At 39.6% G+C, this 24,347-nt stretch overlaps 2 protein-coding genes across 3 annotated transcripts in view; one reads left to right on the top strand and one right to left on the bottom strand.

Moving 5' to 3' along the window:
- Positions 1-12,210, top strand: part of LOC110889666 (putative F-box/LRR-repeat protein 23) — a 45,302-nt gene extending 33,092 nt beyond the window's left edge. The window contains exons 2-3 of one of the 2 annotated variants that reach the window (XM_022137230.2): positions 11,005-11,336; positions 11,462-12,210. In XM_022137230.2, coding sequence (XP_021992922.1) covers positions 11,008-11,336; positions 11,462-12,002 — 870 coding nt within the window. In that variant the 5' untranslated portion in view covers positions 11,005-11,007 and the 3' untranslated portion in view covers positions 12,003-12,210. Of the gene's footprint in view, positions 1-9,583; positions 11,337-11,461 lie in introns of those variants that run through there. The other variant, XM_022137229.2, reaches the window with a different exon arrangement.
- A 605-nt stretch (positions 12,211-12,815) lies between these two features.
- Positions 12,816-15,522, bottom strand: LOC110889665 (WAT1-related protein At1g09380). Its single transcript, XM_022137228.2, has 6 exons — positions 15,410-15,522; positions 14,836-14,952; positions 14,515-14,755; positions 14,292-14,450; positions 13,610-13,761; positions 12,816-13,227 (listed from the first exon to the last, which is right to left on the bottom strand). The coding sequence occupies exons 1-6, from the start codon at positions 15,487-15,489 to the stop codon at positions 13,116-13,118; spliced, it is 861 nt and encodes a 286-aa protein (XP_021992920.2). The 5' UTR covers positions 15,490-15,522; the 3' UTR covers positions 12,816-13,115.
- Positions 15,523-24,347: the final 8,825 nt, after the last annotated feature.

Below are 24,347 nucleotides of genomic sequence, written 5' to 3'. Positions count from 1 at the left end.
CAATACACATTCGGAACGTGCCGTCCTTCTTCTTAACAAAGAGTACCGGTGCTCCCCAGGGTGACGAACTAGGACGGATAAATCCTTTATCCAAAAGTTCCTGTAGTTGAATAGAGAGTTCCTTCAATTCTGCGGGGGCTAGTCGATAAGGTGCACGAGCTATAGGCGCTGCTCCGGGAGCTAGCTCGATTTGGAATTCGACCTGACGATGGGGAGGGAGTCCAGGTAATTCCTCAGGAAATACCTCAGGGTAGTCACGCACTACTGGAAAGTCTTCAATCCTCTTTTCCTTTTCCTGCGTGTTGGTGACAAGTGCTAAGATAGCGGTGTGCCCTTTTCGTAGACACTTCTGGGCCTTCAAGAATGAGATAACGCCGGAGATTTCTCCACTTTTGCCACCTTGTACGATGAGGGGTTTGCCAGAACGGCGAGGAATACGAACTGCTTTCTCTTGACAGAGGATCTCAGCGCGATGCTTGGATAACCAATCCATACCAACAACGACGTCGAAGCTTCCGAGAGTAACAGGGAAAAGATCGATACTAAATGTCTGACCAGACAACTCTAGTTTGCAGCCTTTGACAACATGTGAGGCCTCGATGTTTCTACCATTAGCTAACTCGACGATATGAGGAGAACTTAGTAACGAAAGCGGACGCTTAAGCTTCTTACTAATACGTAGGGATACATAACTAGCATCGGCACCGGAATCAAATAACACAGAAACATAACGATCATCGAGTAGGAACTTACCCGCCACGACATTGGGGTCATTCCTTGCTTCGCCAGCTCCAATCACGAAAGCCCGTCCTCTAGCACCATTCCCAGCATTGTTGTTCTGATTGTTGTTCCCAGCTCCCTGATTATTGTTGCGGTTCTGATTCAGTTCAGGGCAATCCTTTTTAAAGTGCCCCTCAGCTCCACACTTAAAACATGCTCGGTTGTTTCCCTGCTGCTGTTGCTGTTGCTGTTGGGGCTGTTGCTGATTCTGTCTAGCTGGGAACTGACTTCTACAATCCTTGGCTTCGTGCCCCACCTTGTGGCATCGCTGACACTGGCCCCTGTTACACGCCCCATTGTGGTGCTTGTTACACTTGTTGCACTTAGGGTAGTTTCCCCGGTAGCCACCCTGTTGCTGAGTGCCTTTGTTGTTTTCAGTTTTCCTTTGCTGTGCTGGGGCCTGAGTGGGGTTAGCATCCTTGCTCTGACTTCCTTCCCACTTACGCTTGCTGTCACTAGAAGTTCCGACAGTAGCACTGATCCTTTTGGGCAACCTGCCCTCCTCTACGGCCTGATCAGTAAGTTTGTGAGCAAGTCGAACGATCGGCTGAATGGTAGTGTGGTTGGCTGAAGTTACATGGCTTCGAATTTCTGGAGCCAAACCCTTGATATACAGTTCGATTCTTCGATACATAGGTCGAGACATGTTTGGGCAAAGAGCAGCATAATCATTAGACAGCTTGGTGTAAGTTTCAATCTCTGACCCAACCATCTTGAGCTCATAGTACTCATTCTCAAGCTTGTGGATGTCATCCCGATGACAGTATTCCTCCTTAATCATGTCCTTGAAATCCTCCCATGCCGTAGCATTTGCAGTTTCCAACCCAAACATCTGAATCTGCGCCTTCCACCAAGAAAGCGCGCTTCCTTCAAGCGTAGCAGTAGCAAATTTCACCCAATTTGCAGTGGGACACTCGCAAACAGCAAAGACAGCTTCAATTTTCTCAATCCAATGCAGAAGACCTATGGCACCCTCAGTGCCGTTGAAAGGGAGAGGCTTGCAATCCATGAAAGTTTTGAAAGTACACACTGGTGGTTGCGCAGGTGCATGCTGACCTGTTCGTGAGAAGCGAAGCGTATAGGTTTAGAGGCGAAAAGTCGATGTGGCGGTAGGATCTAAACATCCTAAAAACAACGAGCTTACCTATAGGGTGAGCTGCGAAAGCTGCAGCCACGGTGTTGAGCAGGTTAGTGAACTGAGCCTGCGTCATGTTAATGTTTCCCCTTCCGCGTCCACTCATTGTCTTCATAACCAGAAAACACAGTATGAGTGCGATGTCGTAGTGTAGCGAGAATGAGATAGAAGAGAGAGGTGTATCTATCTGATTTAGGCACACTAATATGTATAGCATAACAGGAAACATAAAGCAAACAAGTAAACACTAGTCCGAGCTATGAGGTCAAAAGTGTCGAGCCTTGCACTTGGAGTGTAGTGTCGTTACGAGTCACGGGTTATAGTCTGGTTTTCTCCAAAAAGATTTCCCCCTTTTTAAAACCAAGTTCACTATAACCAATGGCTCTGATACCAATCTGTCACACCCCCAAAATCCACCTGCGGATAACACCCGCTTCGGGGGCGTGACTGACCAGGATCCAGCCACCAATTATACCGAATACTTAAGTTGATAACAAAAGTAATACTTGCTATTCATAAGCTTAGCAAATATTAAGTTCAGAGTTTAAAGTTTTAAGTTCAAACAGTTAATAAGTAGCGGAAGCATAAGTAAAGTAGTTTAGACAAAGTTCATGTTTCAAAATAAGGTAACACCCAGCACAAGGGTGAACAGACACTACACGTTCCCAAGCTGCAAGCTCCTTCGTCACTGGTTACCTGCAAAGCATGCAGTAAGGGGTCAACAAAAATGCTGAGTGAGTTCACTAGTTGTCCAGTTTTAATTACCAAAAACTTTGTTTCACCGGTTAATTTATCCGTTTATACATGCCCTGGGGAGCTACCCCAAAAGTTAGCGACTAAACTGTTTTTCCAATACCGAACACTAGGTAACCGTTGCGTATCCGCAGGATGCCCCGATGTCAATGTTCTATCATCATTGACGGATTTCTGAGTACATTAGTTCACGACCGATCCCAAACCAGGGCACGGTGTGAGGCTGGTAAACACCTAAATAGCGCTATCAACTAATAACTCGCTCGCCTAACCCGGCGACTAATCGGTATTTGTAGTAGGGACTTGAGTGATAGAGTTTCGTTTAGTGCCGTTAGTTGCAATCCGTATAAACAGTGATTAACCAAAAGGTTTCCCAATACCCGGGAAGGAAAAGTAAGTTTTGTTCCCAATAACTAGGGAAGGTATGTAAATGGTATCCCCTTTTACCAGGGGATAGGGTTGTTAGTCTCGTGTCCCAAACCACCGGGACGCATGCTTTTAAGTTGTGAACTCACCTTGGGTTGCTCGGTAGGTTTAGGTTACTTGTCAATCACGTTGGTCACCACGTCCTAACATGGTTACCGGTATAGGTCAGGTTCGGTATACAAGCATTCACGTGAAATACATACAGGTACGTAACATGCATACAAGTAAACAGTCATTGGGTTATTGGACCGGCCTAAACAATTAAACAGTCAACAGCAACACATAATCCAGTCAACAGATAGCCCAAGTCACATAATGGCCCAATAACCAAAGTGGACGGCCCACTCGCAACCAGCTGGTCTCGAGTCGCAACCAGGTGGTCTCGGCTTGTCACGTTATGGTTGCGAGTCGTAACCGTGGTCTCGAGTTGTCACGTTTTGGTTGCGAGTCGCAACCGTCGTAGTTTCGAGTCGCAACCTCGTGGTTTCGACTTGTCATGCTTTGGTTGCGAGTCGCAACGGCGTGGTCTCGAGTCGTAAAGCCGTGGTTGCGAGTCGGAAACTGTCCCTTTCATACACACGTGATGATGCAGATGCATCAGTCCATTTTGTACCAAGAATTCAGGCCCAAATCCGGAAATAACCAATAAGATTTCTACAAACACTTTTCCTCATTTGACCATTAGACCATATAGATCAAACTTTACCATTTTTAAAACCTTCAAACCACATTCAAGAAGTTCATCCTATGTTCATCATTTTTCTAGGGTTTTCATGTCAACCTAACCATATATTTATGATCCAAAATCACATATTTTAACAAGATTAACATTGCAAGAACAAAGAGCATACAATACATAGCCGAAACTTATGTTAATCAATCATCATTTTGCAAGAAACAAAGAAGTATAGTTTGATTGGCCATGAACACTTGTAAACTACCATTTTCTAGTCATTTTAAACATGTCACAAGTATTCACACATAAATGGTTTTCACATATATTTTACTTCACAAATCACCCTAGAATCATGCATAATGTTCCTAACCAAACATTTTCTTTTCTACATCATTCAAGCAAACATACAAGGCATTAATTACACACTAACCGGTTTGTGAAGAAGGAGCCGAAAACAAAGGAAGAAGGTGAGGGAAGATGAAGTGTCCGTATGGTGATCTTGTCCGAGATCCTTGCTTGAATCCGAAAGTTGGAGAAGGTTGGGATGATGTTTGAGGGTTTTCTTAGTTGAGAGAAAAAGTAGAAGTGTATGTGTGTGTAAAATGGAAGAAGTGGGGGAAAGGTGGGATATATACAAGGGGATGTTTCGGGTTGGGCTTGGGGTTTCGGCCCAAGCCGGTTACGGCCCAAAGGCCCACTCGCAACCAAGCGGTTGCGAGTCGTGGTCTCGACTCACATACATATATATATAATACATACATACAACACACGTTAAGCAAATAAAGATCACGTTTCCATTTAATAATATTTATATACACAAAATATTACAAGGTGTTCGTTCGGAAAAACCTCGAGTGTCACATTATCCCCAAGTTTTAAGAACTTTCGTCCCGAAAGTTGAAGCAGCCACTGCCAAGCTAGCGTGCTTCAACGGGGTGTCACAACATCAAACCTCAGGGACCATTTTTGTAAATTTATCATCCGTAAGGCGCGTATGGGCCTAACGGGCAACGACGGACTTAGTTTCGACGCTCGTTAGGCCCGTACGCGCCTTACGGACGACGTCGACTAAATAATAAAAAAATATTATTTAGTCGACGTCGTCCGTAAGGCGCGTACGGGCCTAACGAGCGTCGAAACTAAGTCCGTCGTTGCCGTTAGGCCCGTACGCGCCTTACGGATGACGTCGACTAAATAATAAAAAAAATATTATTTAGTCGACGTCGTCCGTAAGGCGCGTACGGGCCTAACGAGCGTCGAAACTAAGCCCGTCGTTAAAATTTTAACGACGGGCTTAGTTTCGACGCTCGTTAGGCCCGTACGCGCCTTACGGACGACGTCGACTAAATAATAAAAAAAATATTATTTAGTCGACGTCGTCCGTAAGGCGCGTACGGGCCTAACGAGCGTCGAAACTAAGTCCGTCGTTGCCCTTTAGGCCCGTACGCGCCTTACGGATGACGTCGACTAAATAATAAAAAAAATATTATTTAGTCGACGTCGTCCGTAAGGCGCGTACGGGCCTAACGAGCGTCGAAACTAAGCCCGTCGTTAAAATTTTAACGACGGGCTTAGTTTCGACGCCCGTTAGGCCCGTACGCGCCATACGGACGACGTCGACTAAATAAGAAAAAAAATATTATTTAGTCGACGTCGTACGTAAGGCGCGTACGGGCCTAACGGGCGTCGAAACTAAGTCCGTCGTTAAAAGTTTCGACGCCCGTTAGGCCCGTACGCGCCTTACGGACGACGTCGACTAAATAATAAAAAAATATTATTTAGTCGACGTCGTCCGTAAGGCGCGTACGGGCCTAACGAGCGTCGAAACTAAGTCTGTCTTATATGTAGTAACTGCGTACAGGCCTAACGAGTGTCTCTGGAATATAACAGGTTCTGTGTGAATTTAAAGTTCAGAAGGCTTTATACGCTGCGTATTGACCAATACGCAGCGTATACGAAGTGTCAGTATACGGTGCGTATAGGTCAATACGCAGCGTATTAGCAGTTACTACATATAAGAATTAAGTTCCATGTTCTAACAGCTCCGGAACGGAGGATAAACTGGTTAAGGCGTTACGGTTCTAAATGATAGGTCACGAGTTCGATACATGCTAAGGGCCGGTTCTTTAAAGAAGACCCCCTTTTTATATTGATTTTATATATATTTACACTTTGGTCCCTGGTGTTTCATTTTTTATAAAAATGGTCCCTGAAGTTTCATGAAATTATAAAAATGGTCCCTAATGTTTGATAATTTAGATAAATGGTCCCTGATGTTTCCAGGATTTACAATAATGGTCCCTTATGTTTCAGAAATTGACACAAAATGTTTTCAGGTATGAAGTGTCAAATTTTACTAAGTTTATATACGCTGCGTATTGGCCAATACGCAGCGTATAGAAACCTGGCAAAAATTTGACACTTCAAACCTACCAAAATGACCCCAAATGTGCATCAGTTTTGTATATGCTGCGTATTGGTCAATACACAGCGTATAAAGCCTTCTGAACTTTAAATTCACACAGAACCTGTTATATTCCAGAGACACTCGGCCTGTACGCAGTTACTACATATAAGACGGACTTAGTTTCGACGCTCGTTACGCCCGTACGCGCCTTACGGACGACGTCGACTAAATAATATTTTTTTTATTATTTAGTCGACGTCGTACGTAAGGCGCGTACGGGCCTAACGAGCGTCGAAACTAAGGCCGTTTAACGACGGGCTTAGTTTCGACGCTCGTTAGGCCCGTACGCGCCTTACGGAGGACATCGACTAAATAATAAAAAAAATATTATTTAGTCGACGTCGTCCGTAAGGCGCGTACGGGCCTAACGGGCGTCGAAACTAAGCCCGTCGTTAAAATTTTAACGACGGGCTTAGTTTCGACGCTCGTTAGGCCCGTACGCGACTTACGGACGACGTCGACTAAATAATAAAAAAAATATTATTTAGTCGACGTCGTCCGTAAGGCGCGTACGGGCCTAACGAGCGTCGAAACTAAGTCCGTCGTTGCCCGTTAGGCCCGTACGCGCCTTACGGATGATAAATTTACAAAAATGGTCCCTGAGGTTTGATGTGTTTACAAAATTAGTCCCTGAGGTTTGATGAATTTACAAAAATGGTCCCTGGTGTTTCCAGGATTTACAAAAATGGTCCCTGGTCAATTTCTGAAACACAAGGGACCATTTTATTAAATCCTGGAAACACCAGGGACCATTTTTGTAAATTTATCATCCGTAAGGCGCGTACGGGCCTAACGGGCAACGACGGACTTAGTTTCGACGCTCGTTAGGCCCGTACGCGCCTTACGGACGACGTCGACTAAATAATAAAAAAAATATTATTTAGTCGACGTCGTCCGTAAGGCGCGTACGGGCCTAACGAGCGTCGAAACTAAGTCCGTCGTTGCCCGTTAGGCCCGTACGCGCCTTACGGATGATAAATTTACAAAAATGGTCCCTGAGGTTTGATGTGTTTACAAAATTAGTCCCTGAGGTTTGATGAATTTACAAAAATGGTCCCTGGTGTTTCCAGGATTTACAAAAATGGTCCCTGGTCAATTTCTGAAACACAAGGGACCATTTTATTAAATCCTGGAAACACCAGGGACCATTTTTGTAAATTCATCAAACCTTAGGGACCATTTTTGTAAATTTATCATCCGTAAGGCGCGTACGGGCCTAACGGGCAACGACGGACTTAGTTTCGACGCTCGTTAGGCCCGTACGCGCCTTACGGACGACGTCGACTAAATAATAAAAAAAATATTATTTAGTCGACGTCGTCCGTAAGGCGCGTACGGGCCTAACGAGCGTCGAAACTAAGTCCGTTTAACGACGGGCTTAGTTTCGACGCTCGTTAGGCCCGTACGCGCCTTACGGACGACGTCGACTAAATAATAAAAAAAATATTATTTAGTCGACGTCGTCCGTAAGGCGCGTACGGGCCTAACGAGCGTCGAAACTAAGCCCGTCGTTGCCCGTTAGGCCCGTACGCGCCTTACAGATGACGTCGACTAAATAATAAAAAAAATATTATTTAGTCGACGTCGTCCGTAAGGCGCGTACGGGCCTAACGAGCGTCGAAACTAAGCCCGTCGTTAAAATTTTAACGACGGGCTTAGTTTCGACGCTCGTTAGGCCCGTACGCGCCTTACGGACGACGTCGACTAAATAATAAAAAAAATATTATTTAGTCGAGGTCGTCCGTAAGGCGCGTACGGGCCTAACGAGCGTCGAAACTAAGTCCGTCGTTGCCCGTTAGGCCCGTACGCGCCTTACGGATGACGTCGACTAAATAATAAAAAAAATATTATTTAGTCGACGTCGTCCGTAAGGCGCGTACGGGCCTAACGAGCGTCGAAACTAAGCCCGTCGTTAAAATTTTAACGACGGACTTAGTTTCGACGCTCGTTAGGCCCGTACGCGCCTTACGGACGACGTCGACTAAATAATATTTTTTTTATTATTTAGTCGACGTCGTCCGTAAGGCGCGTACGGGCCTAACGAGCGTCGAAACTAAGTCCGTCGTTGCCCGTTAGGCCCGTACGCGCCTTACGGATGATAAATTTACAAAAATGGTCCCTGAGGTTTGATGTGTTTACAAAATTGGTCCCTGAGGTTTGATGAATTTACAAAAAGGTCCCTGGTGTTTCCAGGATTTACAAAAATGGTCCCTTGTGTTTCAGAAATTGACCAGGGACCATTTTTGTAAATCCTGGAAACACCAGGGACCATTTTTGTAAATTCATCAAACCTCAGGGACCAATTTTGTAAACACATCAAACCTCAGGGACCATTTTTGTAAATTTATCATCCGTAAGGCGCGTACGGGCCTAACGGGCAACGACGGGCTTAGTTTCGACGCTCGTTAGGCCCGTACGCGCCTTACGGACGACGTCGACTAAATAATAAAAAAAATATAAGAATTAAGTTCCATGTTCTAACGAGTGTCTCTGGAACATAACAGGTTCTGTGTGAATTTAAAGTTCAGAAGGCTTTATACGCTGCGTATTGACCAATACGCAGCGTATACAAACTGTCAGTATACGCTGCGTATAGGTCAATACGCAGCGTATTAGTAGTCACTGCATATAAGAATTAAGTTCCATGTTCTAACAGCTCCGGAACGGAGGATAAACTGGTTAAGGCGTTACGGTTCTAAATGAAAGGTCACGAGTTCGATTCATGCTAAGGGCCGGTTCTTTAAAGAAGACCCCCTTTTATTCTGATTTTATATATATTTACACTTTGGTCCCTGGTGTTTCATTTTTTATAAAAATGGTCCCTGAAGTTTCATAAAATTACAAAAATGGTCCCTGAAGTTTCATAAAATTACAAAAATGGTCCCTGATGTTTGATAATTTAGATAAATGGTCCCTGATGTTTCCAGGATTTACAATAATGGTCCCTTATGTTTCTGAAATTGACACAAAATGTTTCCAGGTATGAAGTGTCAAATTTTACCAAGTTTATATACGCTGCGTATTGGTCAATACGCAGCGTATAGAAACCTGGCAAAAATTTGACACTTCAAACCTACCAAAATGACCCCAAATGTGCATCAGTTTTGTATACGCTGCGTATTGGTCAATACGCAGCGTATAGAGACCTTGTTTTCTGTGCAATGATTGGTAATCAGGCACTGAGATCTATGGTTTATCTACGCTGCGTATTGGTCAATACGCAGCGTCTAGGGTTTACCTTATAGGCTGCGTATTGACCAATACGCAGCGTAGATAAACCCTAACTTTTGCTAGGGTTTGGTGTGCCAATAGGCACTTTAGTGTGCCAATAGGCACACTCTTTTCGAAATTCTAGGGTTTTGTTATATATCATTTCGAACTATTCTGACCAACTAGCGAACATATTTTGTTTCTTCAATTTTATATTTTTAAATTTGACCTATATTGGCTCATACTTTTATGTACTTGATTCGATAGTTGGTCTATATGCATAGTGGCATGATAATTGCATGTTCTTATTACGTGTGCATCCTGCAATTTATTAGGGCTTTCGATCATCCAGTTTATAAAGCATCTATGTACCTTTCATTATATATATATGTGACACAATGTAGTATGATCTCCAAACTTCACAATTCAATTGTGCAGAAGATCACAATTACTAATAATTGCCATTGTATAGTAGAAAAATTAGCAAATGTCTAGTCTCTTCTCCTCTCAGTTTCTACATATTTTTTCTGTGTGATTTCATGCTTAATTTGTGTTTGTGTTGTATCATATTGTTGTCATGGTTCAAAAAAACGCTCGAGGCGTCCGTTTTGAGGCGCGCCTCGAAGCGAAACGTCAAGAAATCGAATCTGAGGCGGCACCTCACTGATTGTTTCTATACGTATGCCTCAAAGGTATGAGGCAGACGTTTCTTGTCGAGGCGGAATGGAAATTAAGAGGCGTACATGTCTTTTTAGGCTAGAGAATTTAGGGTTTCATAGGGTTACCAAAGAAAACAGGGTCGATTCTGAAAAAGGCTTGACAAAATACAGAGGTAGATTAAAGAAGGAGACGTATCTGGCTTGTAGCGATGAGTGACCAAGAAAAAATAGGGTTTTAGAATGGAGAAGATGATGGAGTCCTAACTCTTTTAGGGTTACTGAAAAAAGGATGGCTCTTTTATTCATTCCATTTACAAAAACTTACATTTGGACCCTTAAACATTAAACTTTTATTATATTTAACCCAAAACAATTCTCACAAGTATATTTACATTAGGAAAGTTATATGTTTTACGTTTAGTATTTTATTTATAAAAGGTATATTATTTTTATATTTAATTTTTAATTCTGCCTCGGGCTTACGCCTCGGTTCGCCTCGAGGCTTACGCCTCGTGAAGTGAAGGGAAAACGCCTCGAAACTCGTTTCCTTTTTTTTAAACCTTGATTGTTGTGCTATAGTTTAAGCAAATTGCATGTTCTTGTTATTAGGTTTATTACGTATGCGGTCCTGCAATTTGTTGCCTGCAGATTGTTAGGGCTTTTGATATTCTGGTTTAGGTTCATTTAGTATATTTGTGGCACAATGATGTGGTGTGATCTTTTTAATATACCACTTTTTAAATGTGAAAAAAGAACAGTTACTAATAATTGTCATACAGTTATACAGAGAAATTGGAAATGTCTGTGCTGTATCATATTTGTATCAGTTTCTACACACTTAACTGTTTGATTTCTTGTTAACAAAGTGATTATGAAGTCATAAATGTATGTATATCAGTATATGATGAATCAACAAAAAGCCATCAAGTTGGAGCAACCAACAAGGAATTGGTTGGATCTCCCACCAGAGTTGATGGCCAATATACTCTACAGAATTGGTGTGGTTGACATTTTTGAGAGTGCTGAGAAAGTATGCACTGCTTGGCGTAAAATCTGCAAGGACCCTGCTATGTGGATGGTCGTTTATATGGACGGTTCTACAGACCCAAATGGTAGGCTCCCACTTGATAAGATGTGTGAGTATGCTATTGACAGAAGCAAAGGCCAACTTGTTGATATCACCATCACTGAATTCGACTATGCTAAGATTCTTGTATACATTGCAGAAAGGTATTGGATATAAGTGTTAGTTGTGTGCCTTCGTTATTTATATTAGAAGCCAAAAATGCATTGAGTCAATACGCACCACTCGTTCTACTAGTGTTGTCTTTTGAATGTATTTATTCCTTTGACAGATCTAGTCGTCAACTTAGACGTCTCACTATGGCACGTTGTTATGATATTGATTATATGGATGGCATCTGGACCAAAGCTTTGAAGAAACTTCCATTATTGGAGGAACTCAGCCTTTATGAAACAAAAATAACGAGAAGAGGTATTAAAACTGCTGGCCGTTATTGCTCCATGCTTAAAACACTTAAAGTGAATCAAGAAGAATACAGATTATGGGATGAGTATGGTTATAGGGAATTTAAGGCTAAAAAAATTATAAATGATAGGGTAGCTATGGCTATTGGGCAAAACTTACATGAGCTAAGGCACCTTGAACTCATCGGGAACCCCATGTCGAATAAAGGGTTGGGGATGATTCTGGATGGTTGTCATCACCTTGAATCACTTGATTTGCGTGCGTGCTTCTTCATAGATCTTGATGGAGATTTAGGGAAACGATGTTTACAACAGATTAAACGTGTAAAACTCCCCTATGATTCTCTTGAAGGATGCCCATTTATATATCAAAATGATGGCATGACATGTGATGCTGATGATGAATGAAGGCTGTTTTTCTTTTGAAGGTGTAGTTGCTGCTTGCAAGAATAACCTTTTTGGCCTTTCTTCAATAAGACAACTGTAGTTAAATTTCAATTGTGACTCATTGCCACTTTTGTGCCTTTAGGACTGACCATATTTTTTTGGGAATTATCATATCTTCATGCAAATGTTTTTCTTTGATTGTTTTCCAAACATGGTCTGCCACAACATATGGGAGCCTTTAGCTACATTTTGATTCAAGATATAATGGTTTGGGTTGATACCTTTGACACAAATATATATATGGGTCATGTCTGGGTCAATCTATTTAACCCGTCTCATAACCATTGACATGGTACGTGAGTTTACATGATTTCCAATCATAGAAAACCTTTGGTTAAAGTGACTGGATTGCTTGGTTCCAATGCTGATTCAGTTTTAACCAACAATTGTTTTAATGGAATTAATTTCAATTCAACGAATTCTACAAGTTAACTGCATAGGTTTAAGATACTAAACAACAGATTTACTTCATGCAAGTACAAGTTATAAACAACAGCATCTAAGTGTACTTGTGGAAATCTGATGATGACAATGTACTAGAAGCGTTTACAAGTGTAATTAGGCTTTCGCACTGATGATGGTCTTAGAATGACGTTGTGTCTACGCTGACTATCCAATTAGGCGTATTGATAAAAACGATAGAGCTGACATAGTTAAAGACATCTAGGCTAATAAAACCATGATCTCACTTTTACAACGTTACTAATCCAAGTGTATGGCCATTGATCAACATGTAATTAACTTAATAAACTGTTTCTAAAAGTAAACAACTAAATATCAACACCATAATCTTTATACAATACACAAGAATCTAACAATAAGTTTTTATGTTTTGGTCCAATTGTGATTCTCGTGCACATGTTGGGTGAACTTTTATGGATGACCATATATATATTACAGAAGTAAATCAAAACTATAACAAATTAGATGTGACTTGTTTGACTTCTAATAACATTTGAACTCCCACAAAGACGTTCTACATTGCACCTTGAATCGATCTTATTGCAACAAATTATCATATAATCATGTAGGTTCATCAAGACGTATATATTCTTCTTGAACTATATAAATCTATCAATGCATTTCAATATCTTCCGGTGTGTCGACTTTATGGGGTTCCATTTCTTTGCTCTTTCCCCATAGCACAGCGTATAACCCAATCACAATTAACACTGAACCTAATACCCTGCAGGCATAATCAAATCAATAAACTTGCTCGTTAATAATCAAGCTTAGGCGGGTCGTGACCAGGGCCGGCCCTGAGAATTTGTATACCCTGTTCGAGCTTGAAAAAATGTGCCCTTAGGTCTTAACGAAATCGGGTATTGGGCTCACTAAAGGTCTAAACCTAATGTCAAAGGGGTTAATTACTAATCTAAACCATAAGAATATTGTAAAGGGTCCTATGTTGGTGTTTGTATCGTTGTACCCTATTAAAAAATATTTTACATATACATATCGTGTTTTTTTCATAAAAAAATGTGCCCCTCGAAATATCGGGCCCTGGCTGGTGGTCCTCCCCGCCCACCCCCAGGGCCGGCCTTGGTCGTGACATTATGCACACTTACGTTCCAAGATATAATTTCTCGCGTAGAAATGCCCAGCTCAGTACCGCAACGATGACCAGCAATAATGGGCTAAACACCGACACAAACAACGCTCCTTTTCTCTGGATACACCATGACATCATGCAAACCCCGATTCCCGAACAAACAATTCCCTACAATCATGATATTTAGTTAGTTCTTTTCTAACGTATTACTACATATATTTGTTTTATAGACATGCGATTGGTTTAGAAAAAAAAATGATTTTTTAGTGTGTGATGATAGTTGGATGGGTTTTTCAGTTGTACTTTAATATGGGTTAGTTCCTATTATTTTTGAAGTATGCAAATCTGACTAGATCTCGTAAGTGTCCAGCTAGAATTTTTATTTTTTGGTGTTGAGGTTGCTATCTTAGACGACGGCTTCACTTTCTTCATTTTTGCAAAGTGAAGTCGCCATGTGGTGAGATGCTACTTCAACAACAAAAATGCCTACTTCAACAACAAACGGGCCAAAAAATTGGAACAACGATTAGATTCTGCGAAGTAAAAGTTGCGATCTTAGATAACCATTTCGACTTAAATGTCACAAGCTTAGATGACGACTAACCTAGATTTAGAAATCCAACCAACAAACGAGCCAATTTTCATCATGCGTTTAAAACGACTGATATATTTATATTTAAAACAATTTTATAACATACCCCATATACACATGCCACAAATCGGATTGAAGGAAACAAAGACCATTCTTGTTTATATGGCACTATGAACACACCAATTATCGAGCATTCAACGGTCGCCATCCCCAACATCAAAGCTGAGCTCGAATACGGAGCAGGATAAAAGTTGCCCATTTTTGCCTAAACTTTCACAACTTCAATAAGTAAATTTGTCTTCTAAAAACAAGACATCGGATAGACTTACCTGGATAATGAACCATATTGCCCAAGTGAGAGCACTAATGATGACTAGAAGGGGTCCGATGATGGTTCCTCGAGTAGAGTCATTAACTGCATTGTTTGCACTGTGTAAATGAATGGCCGATTGACCGATGGGTACAACCGGTCCATGGTACATGGACAATGTCATTGCACCCGCAACTGCAACCAGTGTTCCTGTCAACTTTGCTAGTCCACCCAATGTCTTCAACTTTGCATCTTCTTGCCTACCCAAAAGAACAATAAAAAGCATGTTTTACTTTCCTTAACAACAAGTTCAAATAATTTAATTAACGTGTGTTATTACTTGAATACGACGGCAAGGACAAACGTGAGAGCCGGCAGTAGATTCGACAACGCACAGGCGATGGTTGGCATCGAGTTCTTCAAACCAATAAAGTATGTGATTTGGTTCAATGTCAACCTGAAAATGGTTAACACAAAATCAGATACAAGTTTAATTAGGTATAATTAGTTTTGAAATAACAAGTGTGACATCCAGCACGTTATTAATTCTAAAATAACAAGTGTGACATCTGCCAATGTAGGGTAACCCACTTACATGCCTCTTAAATGAGAGGTACTAGGTTCAAATCTAGACAAAGGGTATTTAAATAAATGGTGTAGGATCAAGTTTTGCCATTAAAAAAAACAAGTGTGACATCCAGTACGTTGTACCAACTAATATTGTCCTTTTGCCAATCAGATCAAACCTTGCGGATTTAATTTAGTAACCTAAGGGGACAAATCCATACATTCTTAAATCTCTTTCATACATACCCAAAACATGTTAACTGTATTTAACTTCAGTTATTTGTTATGAACCCAAATTCTCCTGTAGACGAACGATATGAGATTTACGTGTCACAACTTTAACTCACCCGAAAATGGAGCAGAAGAAAACTCGGATAAGAACTGCCCTTGTTATCGGAGGTCTTCTCCCTCTACAGCCATATAACATAACAAGTTAGCTACATTCGATGTTTCATGTCTCATCTCTTTTTTGGGACCATTTATAAAGTGTGTATATAACACAAATTTAATAATTTTGTATGTACTAGCATTTTTATCTATATATATTTTTGTATTTTTTTGCGTGCTTATAAACTTAAATTAGTCCTTCACCCCACGTTTATAATCACGAATAAAAACTCATAAAAACTACATAGATTTTCTAAACCAAACAAAAAATAGCTTGTAAAATATATATGTCACTACCAAAAAGATACAAAAGCAGCCGAAATTTGTAAGCAACGATAACGGTACCAGACAAGCGGTCGAAACAAAAACGCTCATTAAAAGTTATTTAACGTCGCGACTAACTTCCGTTTGTAAAATCGATCGTAAGAAGTCATTTTCCACTAGGGTTTAAGAACAAACGCCTAAAAATTGTAGTGTAACGGTCAAAATATGTGTTTACTACCGTTTTAAAGGTCACAAAATATATCTAATGGCAATATCCTCCTAACCTAAAACTTACAATGTCCATATCAATATAGATCCTGCATTAATTCAGAAACTCTACGTACCTTTCAATGAAATAAGCGAAAGGCGCAAGGACGATAAAAGCAAAGATTTGACGATATGCGACATGGATGAATGGGTTCATCCCGGAATCCATCGCAAGCTTTGAGAAAATATTCATTCCTGCGAACTGAATCTGCACGAGTACCATGATTAACGAAGGCAGTAAGCCACCCGCCATTGATTCGTTCATAGTGCAGAGATGAAATTGAATTGATGAGAAGTCAATTATAAAGCATTGTTTGAGAGATTGCTTGAAACCATAATTTGGACTTCAAGTTTATACATGCTTGTATCAAGTAAATTTGCAAGCCAGTAAGACAAAGTGGTAGGCAACATGACTAAATTAAGTGTTTTTTCTAACACGCCATCGATTTTTAACTTACTACATTAAGTAAATGATGTAAATTTCATTCATGAAAGGGAAATAAACAAATACAGATTTTACGGGTGTGTTATACCTCCATAGTCATGTCAGCGAAATAACACATTTAGCTATAATATACGTGAATACTTGATTGTGTATCTACTTTTATTTATGTATAAGCTTTTGCATATGTTAAAAGTACATAAAATCCCCGCATTTGTTTTTGTACCTCACGTATTAATTTTAAAACATCTGTTTGTCTTCTCCCTAGATTTTGATACGTGTATCCAAAGGGTCATGAATATTAATGTTATGAGCCCGAGATCTATGGACGTAGGTTTTAAAAGACTTAATTTTGTTATTCAAAAATGGGTAGCAGTGCAGCATGTTACCTGTTTACCATCTGTCTTGATGTAAATTCATAACACAATAACATACTATTAAATACTTGCATCCTATTTTCGTATACGATTTTTTGAGAAATGTTATCTTCACCTGTGTCGATTATCCTATTTACATCGACGTGCATATCCAGTTTTCCACTTGCGTGTCCGATTTTCCATTCGCGTATATGCAACATCTTATATTCACTCCCCACTAAGAAAAGATTTACTTTGAGTAACGGTTATGGTATGGTGAAACTGAAACTTACCTATATTTGTAGACAGAAGCAACTCAGTGCTTTATACAAAAAAAGCAAAGGTTTTAGACGCTTAACTGTTGGTGGTCCATTTTTATGAAATCTATTTTGTTTTTATTTGTTATCTAAGCAAAGGCCGATCACCAATTAACTGCAGCTTCCTAAGAGTATTTACAACTTTCCAATAACCTATCAATGCGGGGAGTGGGGGCGTTGGTTGGACGGGGGAAGCCAGGCAACGCTGGCTAACCCAGTCCGTGCCAGCGTTGGGTTTGGCGTTGCCTAGCCAACGTCGCTTTGAAGCCCGGCGTGGGGCTAGGGGCGGGGTGAGCTGGCTAGCTTGGATTGGTTGTTCAATTTTGACCGTTAGCCATGCCGTTGGCCATGGCGGTTTCATTGGTAAAAATAAAATTTAAAAGAAAAAAAACTTACAAATTTTTACGTATAAATACCCCCCACACCTACAAATTTTTACAAAATTTTTCAACCGATCTTACACCAAACTTTTAATTTTTTTCAACCAAACAATAAAACCGAAATTGGTGCACTGGACGGAAAAGGAGGAGATCGCGCTTGTCACTTCGATTGTCGATGCACAACGTACGTTACAACGCGGTCAAACCGCGTAATGGGGACAAGCGTTCCAACAATAACAACAACACGTTCGTAACAATCGCCACAATTTAAAGGCCTGCCAACACAAGTGGCGTGAACTAAAACCGAAGCTGGATCAGTTTAAAGTTTGTTTCAACCGTGTCCCTGCGGGAGACCTAAGCCACGACGATCGAATAGAGATCACGAAGATCGAGTGGATGCACGAAGGGAATCCGGAATTTAAGTGGGTTCCCCACTTTAATATTTATAGAACTCTCTATTTTTTTTAGAAATTAGTAACTACTTTTTTAATTTTTTTGGGATTTAATAAGTAGTTTTTTTTTTAATTTTTAGGATGTTGTGTAATTTTTTTTTTGAATATAACATAAGTTTGTGTTTTATTTTATTAATCTCAAGTATATAAAAAAAATATAAAGTCGGCCAACATGGCACTCCAACGCCGCTAACCCACGCCGCTTCCACACCACTCTTTTTTTGGGGTGGTCCAGTGAAGCCCACATTCGCCACGTGTCAAGCAAAACCCTCAATGAAAGCCCCCACTTCCCGGAGTCTAAAATAGAAGTGTCCCATAAGCTTTCACATCCTCTTTATTCTAGTTTTATTTGTAAAAAGTGTGAAATGAAATTATAGTTTTTTTCTACAATGATTTAGAAGTTCTCTCAAATGTTATTTGTGATTTGTTATTTCTTAAAGCATGGTTGAAACTTGAAACCGTTGTATTGAAATCCATTTATTAGGATTTGTTTCATATTATGCAGAAATGGTATGAGGTACATTATGTTTAGTGTTGTGAAATGAATTCTAATCATCTTAATTGTAAATCTAATAGAGAAGATTGCGTGTGTATCAATTTTGGGCACTATGCTATTGTTAATTTTCAAGGAGTCGTATCTTTTCGTTCGTTATTTGAATATCTAATGGCTTCATTTGTTCCTTTGTTATGCAAGAAGACATTGGCGAGTTGTTTTTTTTTTTTTTTTTTTTTTTTTTTTTTTTTGGAACACCAAGGCTTCTATAAAATAGAAAATGAGGCGTCAACAAGAAGCTTCCCAGGATGAAGTGAGTGTTTATTTCGCAACTACACAACAAGATGAATACGAATCTAGTTGACTATGTTTTCTATTGATTTTTGAATGATTACAATCAAGAAATTGATTTAGATAACACTAGAGAAGGGGATGGGAAGATCAGATACAGAACAAGATGGAAAAGAGAACAATCACAATTGATTAACATTATTCATTGCCCTATTCAAACGATCTCTATGCTTATATCCAAACGAGGCTTTCTAGCCTGCTCTCACAAACCCATTAACTTGTTTGGCTTCCTCAATTGGGCTGCGAGGTTTGGGCCAGTTAATATGATTCACAACAATACTCCCCCCCCCCCCCCCTTTCAAATACACCTTGTCCTCAAGGTGTAGATTAGGAATTCGGTGTAGGTAACGAGTTATGTTTAGTGGCTCATGTCCATAAAGGGCAACAAATGGAGTTACCAAAGGAACCATGTATGTGAATGCACGCCGACTAGCCAGTAGGTATGCAACGAAACAACTTAAAGTGGAGGTTAAAATTGTTGGGTGAAAGGGATTACTAAATGGGTCTGTAAACAGTCCATTGAAACCCAGGGAAAGAAATTGAATCAATGGATGAAACCCATCTAACTAATATGCACAAAATGCAACATATAAATTATATCAAACAATGAATAAAATCAACCATTTTTACATACTAATGTTGGAAAAAGTACGTTTCTTTGTATACTTTTGATTTTTAGGACTAAATGAGCTTAAACGTACAATAGGAACAAATTAATGGCAAAAACCAACACAAATACTAGAAAGTGGGGTTAACACACCATGCCTACCCTCCAAGCTACACCCCAAGACCGAAACAACAATCCAGAAGACAGACACGGGGCCGTGCCACTCGTGCCCCATAACAGAATGTGTTAAAGGCCATGCAGTTCAAGACAAAATAAAGAAGGCTGGAGACACGGGGCTGTGTCCCAAGAACACGGGCCGTGATCAACTCCCAGATATCCAGAATCTCCCAACGGACCCCACAAAGTTGACCATGGGGTCGTGCCTACTGTCAGCGTATAGATCTTGCGAGGACTTGATTCAAGCTTATAAGAACTTCTCTTGAGGCAGATAGCACCAAATCGGTGGAAATAAGAACGGCTTGAATCCTTTATAAATAAACTACTATTAAAACTTTAACCCGGCCTTGCGGGACCGCATCCCTGCTGACTCAAACCAATATGGCCGAGGGTAGCGTTGCCTCCAAAAGTGGGACATGCCACATTTTGAATTAATAACTTACTTAATTATCTTTCAGTAATCCGGCTTTGCGGGACTGTATCCCTGCTGACTCAGACCAATATGGCTGAGGGTAGCATTGCCTCCAAAAGAGGGACATGCCACAATAACTAAGATAATCTCTTAAAAAGCCCAAAGTGCGGAAATTATCAATAGATACGTAAAAGAGGAGTCAGAACCATATGATTCTATCTTGTTTATTTTTTTCAACATTTTATTTTTATTTTCTCTTTTTAAAATTTACTAAGATCTTTTCTCATTCTTTTTAGATTAGATGTCGACGATATTCCGGTATTAAAGGTTCTTGTGTCCTTGGACGACCTTGGTATCTTACCATCACTATAGTACGCCAACAATGGGTGCACTGGCCCTAACGTGTTATAGAGAGAAATTGTATTGTAGCGTGTTTCATAAATTTAAAGCTTGATAACGATTAAAAAGTGCTAAAAGTATATATTAAAATTATACCACATTCGACACATGTCAAGTTTTTGGCGTCGTTGCCGGGGACACAAGTATTTTAAGAAAGTTTAGAATCGATGGCCTAATCAATTTTAATCTATTTATTTTTTCTTTTTAGGCTTTTCTTCTTTTTCTGCATTTTCTTCACTTTCTGTAGACTTAGCACGGGTCATGGCTGATCAAACACGGGGCCGCGCCTCACTCCAATAGCATAAAACTTTGTTTTCTGTTAGAAAAAAGCTACAGCACGGGGACGTGTGACACCCACATGGGGTCGTGCCTTTTTCCACCAGATGGTTCATAACTTACGTCTTCTTCATCGCTATTCTTCCTTTTCTTAAATGCTTTTTCTTTCTTACACCATTTGGCCATTGGATCACCATTTGTTGGAGCTATTTGTGTTAATTCAATATCACTTGGACTCGAACTTACTGCACCTTCAACATTTTCAGCAATGCCTTCAACGTTTTGACCAACATTCTCATCACCAACTTGAACATTCTCAGTACCTCTGAAAACAATATCTTCTATTTCTTGAGCAACCTCTGCTGTAGACGGACCAGTAGCACTTGTTTCAACATTCTCTTTAATATTTTGAGTTTCGTCTTCACTAGATTCATTGACCAATTGTCTTTGAACAGGCTTCTTTGTAGTCGCTTTCTTCGGAGTACCTCGTTTACCTTTCTTTTTCTTCTCCTCGTCTTTGATAAACCATTTTGATCTTTTCGATTCAAACAACTCCATTTGCTTATCTTCGTTGTTGGAGTCGCTATCATCATGACGTCGTTTATTATCTGGAGGAGCGATATAATCTGGTTTTTCAATGCAAGCGAACATTCTTCTCTTTGGTGGAGGTTTTTTCAACTTGTATATATTTAGACGATCGAGCGTAGCATTAGACATAATATCAGCTCATTAGACGCATCCTCCTCCAAGTTCTTGATCTTATCATCCAATAACATCTGGATAAACCTCGGATATTGAAAAAATTTATCACTAGTAATGTTCGCCTTCATGTGTTCAAAGATGACTTGAGAAAAATTGTACGGATGGTGGAGAATCAAAGCAGTCACCATACACATGATGTATTCAACAGCCACATCATATCCACCCTTGCGATGACCCATAGCGTGAATCTCCGAGTGCACTAAGAACTTGTAGGGCTGTGACAGATTCTGTTTGTTGTAGTGGCTTTCATTTTCAACTCCCATGAATCCCATTCTAATCCATAATCCCTTGCATAATCTCTCTGATAAACCAACGACATCCTCATCTTTATCTTTCAAATCTAACACTCTTCGAATATCATCAGGTTTGATAATCAATTCTATATCATCCTTTCCGACAAGAGCGAATGAGTGTATAGCCTTGTCTTCCTCCTTGTATCTTTCACCGGTCCAGAAACACTCGATGTGCGATCTATACACCTTGTGCTTATCTGTTAACACTTTCTTCATTTGGCAACGTCCAATGAAATCCAATATCTCTTCAAACGGCTTCGTTTTCGATAAAGACTTGTGTAAAGTGCAACAAATGTTGTGCCTTGAATCAAAGTTAGACGACTTAGCCTGCAAAAACATTTAAACAACACTTAGAATTTTATGCACGTTTTTCAAGAAAATTATAACTTTCAAAGTATAACAACTTTTGGACGACATGCCTTTTGGACGAAAGGCAATTTCAGATGGCAAAACAATTTATGCGAAAGGTTGTTTGGGACGAGAGGATGTTTGGGACGATAGGCCATTTTGGGACGATAGAACTTTATGAACAACAGGAACATTTCAGATGATAGGCAACTTGGGACAACAGACAGTATGTGGCAAAAGGATTATTATATCTAGTAATATACATGTCTGCCTTTTGTGCGAAAGGGTTTATCCTTTCGTACGAAAGGGCCTTTCATTCAAAAACATCATCTTTAACCTCTAGTCATGTGAACAGTGTTCTAGTTACAGGTCTGATTTTGTTCAATATCATCAAATTAAAGGTTCCATAAGTACAAACATATACCAATTAACAAGATTCCACTTTCAATTTTAAGTTTGGCCCGTTAAATAACCCTAGATCTACATTTTTGTCATCGGTTATGCGCAACAAGAGTTTAAACCGTCAAATCTTGTCCAAAATATGTTCATACCTTGCCCATTGTAAGTGTTGTGCTAATCAACACTACAATCTATCGAAATTTCGGCAGCACTTCCTTATAAAAACACTTGAAGATTCAGAGAAAAGTTTGTGTTTCTCTGATATGATTTTGGGACGATAGGCAATAATGAACGAGAGGGCCTTATTTATAGCACTATCCTTTCGGACGACAGGGCCCATAATTTTATTAAAACATTTGGTCAAGCCCTCTCGTACGAGAGGCTCTCCTCTCGTGCGAAAGGATAAACTTCCAAATTTTATTTTTCAATTTTTCAAACACATTTTTATTTTATCGGTTTCAAATACCCACTCAAATAACCAAGTCCAAGTTAATAACCTTGGTTACCCGATAAAAAACCAACTGACATTTTTCAATCGATTGTTCAAAACATTTTCAAGTTTCAACTTAATGAACTTGTCAAATTTTTCAAATTTATTCTCATTTCAACAGATTAACTCCCACCCAGTCGCTTCATGTTTATTCTGCATCAGATTCTGAAGATCCGCTTTCTAACATCGGTTGTCGAAAATAAAGCAGAAATAAAATCTTTTTGTATTTTACAAACTTTATGCTAAAACAAACCTCAAATATTTTTATGGTTTTATCTATAATGAAATGTAACCAAAACTATTTACAACATATTTACAGATATAATTTTTGTGAGTTGTGTTAGAGGATCATATCAGCTTTTGACAAATCACAAACACCGTTGATCTATTTAAACTTTAAGTTCTAAACAGTTCACTTAGATTGTCAGTATACTAATCCACTTAAATTTTCACACAGACTTCGATTGTTTCAAGATATAAGATTAATGTTTTAGGAACTAACTTAACCGTGTGTCCCACCTCAGAATATACTGTCGTATCAAGATTCCCGAGATTCAGTCTTACAGGTGAATATACCTAAATGATATCTGTCTCTGGGTTAGTGCGAGGCCTTGAGAGCTCGGGTTAGAACCACCGTTCCGACAAAGAGATGAAGGCTCTACTTAAGGTGTGTTCCACTTAGGAATCTTCTGACTGCAATTGATAAATCTTTCGACATTTTCAATTTTTGTGCAGTTTTAGGGTTTAAGCGCAAAAGTATTCTACAAAATCTAGGCCATTGCTGATGCAAAATCAGAAGATCTTGTATAATACCCCAGATATCAATAAGTATAAAGACCTAATACCTCAGAATCAGGCAATCTCTCAAACGAAATTTCGGAGTACTAAGTCCATACATCCGAGAGATGTTACCCACACATTAAGTAAGTTTTTTATTTAGGTTTATATCTCGAAATCAATCTATTAAACATGTAAAAGCCTACTGGCATATCATCAGTGAGACCGTTTATCAATTTTTAGCTATTCATTTCTCTAGCTTGTCGTGATTGTCTATTGATGTAGTATCATTACCTCTTTTTATACTAACTCTTTTGTCTTTTTCTATTTTTTTTACATTTTTAATTTTTAAATGTTTTTTGTATTTTGTACTACATTTTCTCCCCCTAAAATTTAAAACATTTTAAAAAGAAGAAAATGACAAACCGATGTAGATTATGTCTCGACGTCCTCCGCCTTGGAATCACCTTCGACAATTTCACCTCCGGATGACAAAAGCCGCATACCGTTTAGTTTCAAAAGATATTGAAATTTAGTTCTATCAAATGGTTTTGTATAAACTGTTCATTCGTGTGGATTTTTTCAACTCTAATCAACTTCTTTTCATAACAGTTACGAATGAAGTGATGTCGAATT

Source organism: Helianthus annuus, chromosome 6, assembly GCF_002127325.2.
Source record: "Helianthus annuus cultivar XRQ/B chromosome 6, HanXRQr2.0-SUNRISE, whole genome shotgun sequence".
NCBI lineage: Eukaryota > Viridiplantae > Streptophyta > Magnoliopsida > Asterales > Asteraceae > Helianthus > Helianthus annuus.
The sequence above is the reverse complement of the archived record's forward strand: the minus strand, read 5'-3'. Positions and strand labels throughout refer to the sequence as shown.

Coding starts and splice junctions, on each gene's coding strand:
- LOC110889665 (XM_022137228.2), bottom strand. CDS start 15,489: ATGTTATATGGCTGTAGAGGGAGAAGACCTCCGATAACAAGGGCAGTT. Junction 14,953..15,409: donor TTCTTCTGCTCCATTTTCGG/GTGAGTTAAAGT, acceptor AACCATTTTCAG/GTTGACATTGAACCAAATCA. Junction 13,228..13,609: donor GAGAAATTATATCTTGGAAC/GTAAGTGTGCAT, acceptor TTATGCCTGCAG/GGTATTAGGTTCAGTGTTAA.